At 49.5% G+C, this 3460-nt stretch overlaps 1 protein-coding gene across 1 annotated transcript in view; it reads right to left on the reverse strand.

The window, feature by feature from the left end:
- Window positions 1-774: 774 nt before the first annotated feature.
- Window positions 775-3460, reverse strand: part of LOC125481682 (putative uncharacterized protein DDB_G0271982) — a gene marked incomplete at both ends in the record, with an annotated part of 6863 nt that continues 4177 nt past the window's right edge. The window contains one exon of the mRNA XM_048593546.1: window positions 775-846. Within this exon, the coding sequence (XP_048449503.1) occupies window positions 775-846 (72 nt within the window). The remainder of the gene's footprint in view (window positions 847-3460) is intronic.

The raw sequence follows: 3460 nt of genomic DNA on the forward strand, positions 1-3460 counted from the left end.
TATCTCTCCTTGTCTCTATCTCTCTTTCTCTCTCTCTCTTTTTCCCTGTCTCTCTCTCTCTCTCTCGCTCCCCCCTCACCATTCCCCCTCTCTCTCTCGCCATCTCTCTCTGTGCCTTGTCTGCTCTCTCCCTATCTCTCTCTCTCAGCCTCTCTGCCTCTCAACCTCTCTCTCTTTCTCTCTCCCTCTTCCTTTCTCTCTCCCTCTTCCTTTCTCCCTCCCTCTTCCTTTCTCCCTCTATCCTTTTATCTGTTTTTGTCTCTCTCGATCTATCTCTCCCTGTTTTTCTCCCTCTCTCTCTATCTCTACCTATCCCTCTCTCTCTCTTCATGTCTGTCTCGCCCTCTCAGTCTCTCTCTCTCTCCCTTTTTCCCTCTATCCATGTCTCTGCCTCAGCCTCTCTTTATCTATCTATCTCTCCCTGCCTCTCTCTCTCCACCCCCCCCACCGTCTCCCCCTCTCTCTGTCACCATCTATCTCTCACTCCATCACTCTCTCTCTATCCCTCCCTGTCTCTCTCTCTCTCTCACACCATCGCGTGCTCTGTCTCTGTCGCTCTGCCTCGCTCTTGCCCTCTCGCTGTCTCTCTCTCTCTTTCTCCCCCATCTCTCTCTCTCTCCCCCCATCTTTCTCTCTCTCCCCCCATCTCTCTCTCTCTCCCCCCATCTCTCTCTCTCACACCCCCCAGTCTACCCGTCTCTCTGTCACCATCTCTTTCTCACTTGATCACTCTCTCTCTCTGTCCTTCCCTGTCTCTGTCTCTCTGTCTCTCACTCTTTCCCTCTGTCTGTCCCTTTCTCCATCTATCCTTGTCTCTGTCTTAGTCTTTCTCTCTCCTTCTCTCTTCTCTCTCTCTCCTTCTCTCCTTTCTCTCTCTCTCTGTCCTTGCTTGCTCTCTCCTAATCCCTCTCTCTCTCCTTGTCTCTCTCACACTCTCAATCTCTTTCTTTCTCTCGCTCGCTTTCCCTCTCTCTCACTGTCTCCCCCTCTCTCTGTCGCCATCTCTATCTCGCTCTCCCTCTGTCACTCTCTCTCTTTGGTTCACTCTCTCTCTCTCTTCCTTTTTCCCTCGATCCTTGTCTCTGCCTCAGTCTTTCTCTGTCTATCTCTCCCTGTCTCACCCTCTCTCTGTCATCATTCTCTCTCTGTCTCTCTCTCTCTCTGTCTTCCTCTCTCTATCTCATTTTTTTCCCTCAATCCATGTCTCTATCTCATTATCTCTCTATCTATCTCTCCTTGTCTCTCTTTTTCTCTCTCTCTACATGTCTTCCCCTCTCTGTGGCCATCTCTCTCTCTCTCTATCAGTCTCTCTCTCCCTTTCTCCCTCTCCCTTTCTCCCTCTATCCTTGTCTCTGTCTCAGTCTCTCTCACTCTCTCTCTGTCTCTCTGTCCCTGTCTCTCACCCTGACACTCTCTCTCTCTCTCTCTTTTTCCATGGTGCTCTCTCTCCCTGTCTCTCTCTCTCTCTTCTCTCTCTGTCTCTCCCTGTGTCTCTCTCTTTGTGTATATATCTCTCTTTATTTCTCTATCTCTGTCTATCTTAATTCCCTCTCTCTGTGTATCTCTTTCTCTCTCTATCTATCTTGCCGCCTCTCTGTCTCTGTCTATTTCTCTCTCTGTGGGTCTCTCTCCCTGTCTCTCTCTCTCTCTCTATGTCTCTCGCGCCCTCACAATCTCTCTCTCTCTCTCTTTCTCTCTTCCTTTCCCTCTCTCCTTGTCTCTGTCTCTCTCTCTCTCTCTCTATCTCTCTCCCCCGTCTGTCTTCTCTGTCTCTCTCTCTCTATCTTTCTCTCTATCCCTCTCTGTCTCTCTCTATTCCTCCCAATTACTATCTCGCTCTCCCTCCTTCCCTGTCCCTCTCTCTCTCTCTCTTTTTTCTTTCTCTCTCTCTCCAAATCTTACTCTTGCTCCCTGTCTCTAGCGCTCTCTGTCTCAATCTCTCTCTCTCCCTATCATCTCTCTTTCCCTGTGTGTGTCTCTCTCTCCCTGCCTCCCTGTCTCTCTCGCCATCTCTCTCTCTTTCTCTGTCTCATTTTCTCTCTCCCTATCTCTCTCTCTTCATGTCTCTCTAGCCCTTTCAATCTCTCTCTATTTCTCTCTCTCTCTGTCTCTGTCTCGCTCTCTCTCTCGCCCTCTCTCTTTATTCTTTCCTGTATCGCTCTCTCTGTCGCTCTCTATCTCTCTCTATCTCTCCCTTCTCTCTCTCTCCATGTCTCACTCAGCTTCTCACTCTCTCTCCTTGTCTCTGTATCTCACTCTGTCTCTACCCTTTTTTCTCTTCCCCTGTCTCTCTCTCTCCCACCCCTCACTGTCTCTCTCCCTCCCTGTCACACTGTCTGTCCTCTCTCTGTCTATATCCATCCATGCCTCCCTCTCTATCCTCCTCCTCTCTCTGTCTTGCTCTCTCTCCCTCTTTCCCTTTGTGGCTCTCTCTCTTGCCATCTCTCACTCTCTCTCTGTCTCTGGCGCACTCTCTCTCCCTATCCCTGTCTCTCCTTGTCTCTCTCTTTCTCTCTCTCTACCATCATCTCTCTCTTGCTATGTCTCTCTCTCTCTCTCTCTCCTTGTCCCTCCCTGTCTCTCTCTCTCTCTCTCTCTCCCCCTCTCCCTTTCTCCCTCTTTCGTTGTTTTTGTCTCAGTCTCTCTCTATCTCTCCCTGTATCTCTCTCTCTCTGTCTCTGTCTCTCTCTCTGTCTCTGTCTCACTCTCTCTCTCTTTCTTTCTGTCTCTATGCCTTCCTGCCTCTCTCTGTCTCTCTCTGTTTTGCTCGTCTCTCCCTATCTCTCTCTCTCTCTCTCTCTCTATTCATGTCTCTGGCCTGCTCAATCTCTCTCTCTCTCCTTTTTTCCCTTATCCGTGTCTCCTTCTCAGTCTCTCTATCTATCTCTCCCTGTATCCCCCTCTCTCTGTCACCCATCTCTCCCTCACTGTCTCTGTGTCACTCTCTCTCTCAGTATATATCTCTTTATCTCTGTGTATCTTTTTTCCCCTCTCTCTGTGTATCTCTTTCTCTCTCTCTATCTCTCTGCCTCTCTATATCTGTCTATCTCTCTCTCTCTCTCTGTCTACCCCTCTCTTGATACCCATCTCTCTCTCACTCTCTGTCTCTGTCTCTCTCTCTCACTCTCTGTGTGTCTCTGTCTCTCTATGTGTCTCTGTCTCTCTATCCAGTCATGTCTTTCTCTCTGTCCCTCCCTGTCTCTCTTTCTCTGTGTCTCTCTCTCTCCATGTCTCCCTCACCCTCTGCAATCTCTCTCCCTTTCTCTCTCTCTCTCTCTCTCTCTCCTTGTCTTGGTCCCTGTCTCTCTCTCTATCAATCCGTCCCTGTGTCTCTCTCGCTCCCCATCTCTCTTTGTCTCTCTGTCTATTTCTCCCTGTATCCCTCCCTGTCTCTCTCTCTCACTGTCAGTCTATATCCCTCCCTGTCTCCCTCTATCCCTCCCTGTCTCTCTCCCTCTCT

This window comes from Rhincodon typus, unplaced genomic scaffold (assembly GCF_021869965.1).
Source record: "Rhincodon typus isolate 14 unplaced genomic scaffold, sRhiTyp1.1 hic_rhity00003076, whole genome shotgun sequence".
Lineage (NCBI taxonomy): Eukaryota > Metazoa > Chordata > Chondrichthyes > Orectolobiformes > Rhincodontidae > Rhincodon > Rhincodon typus.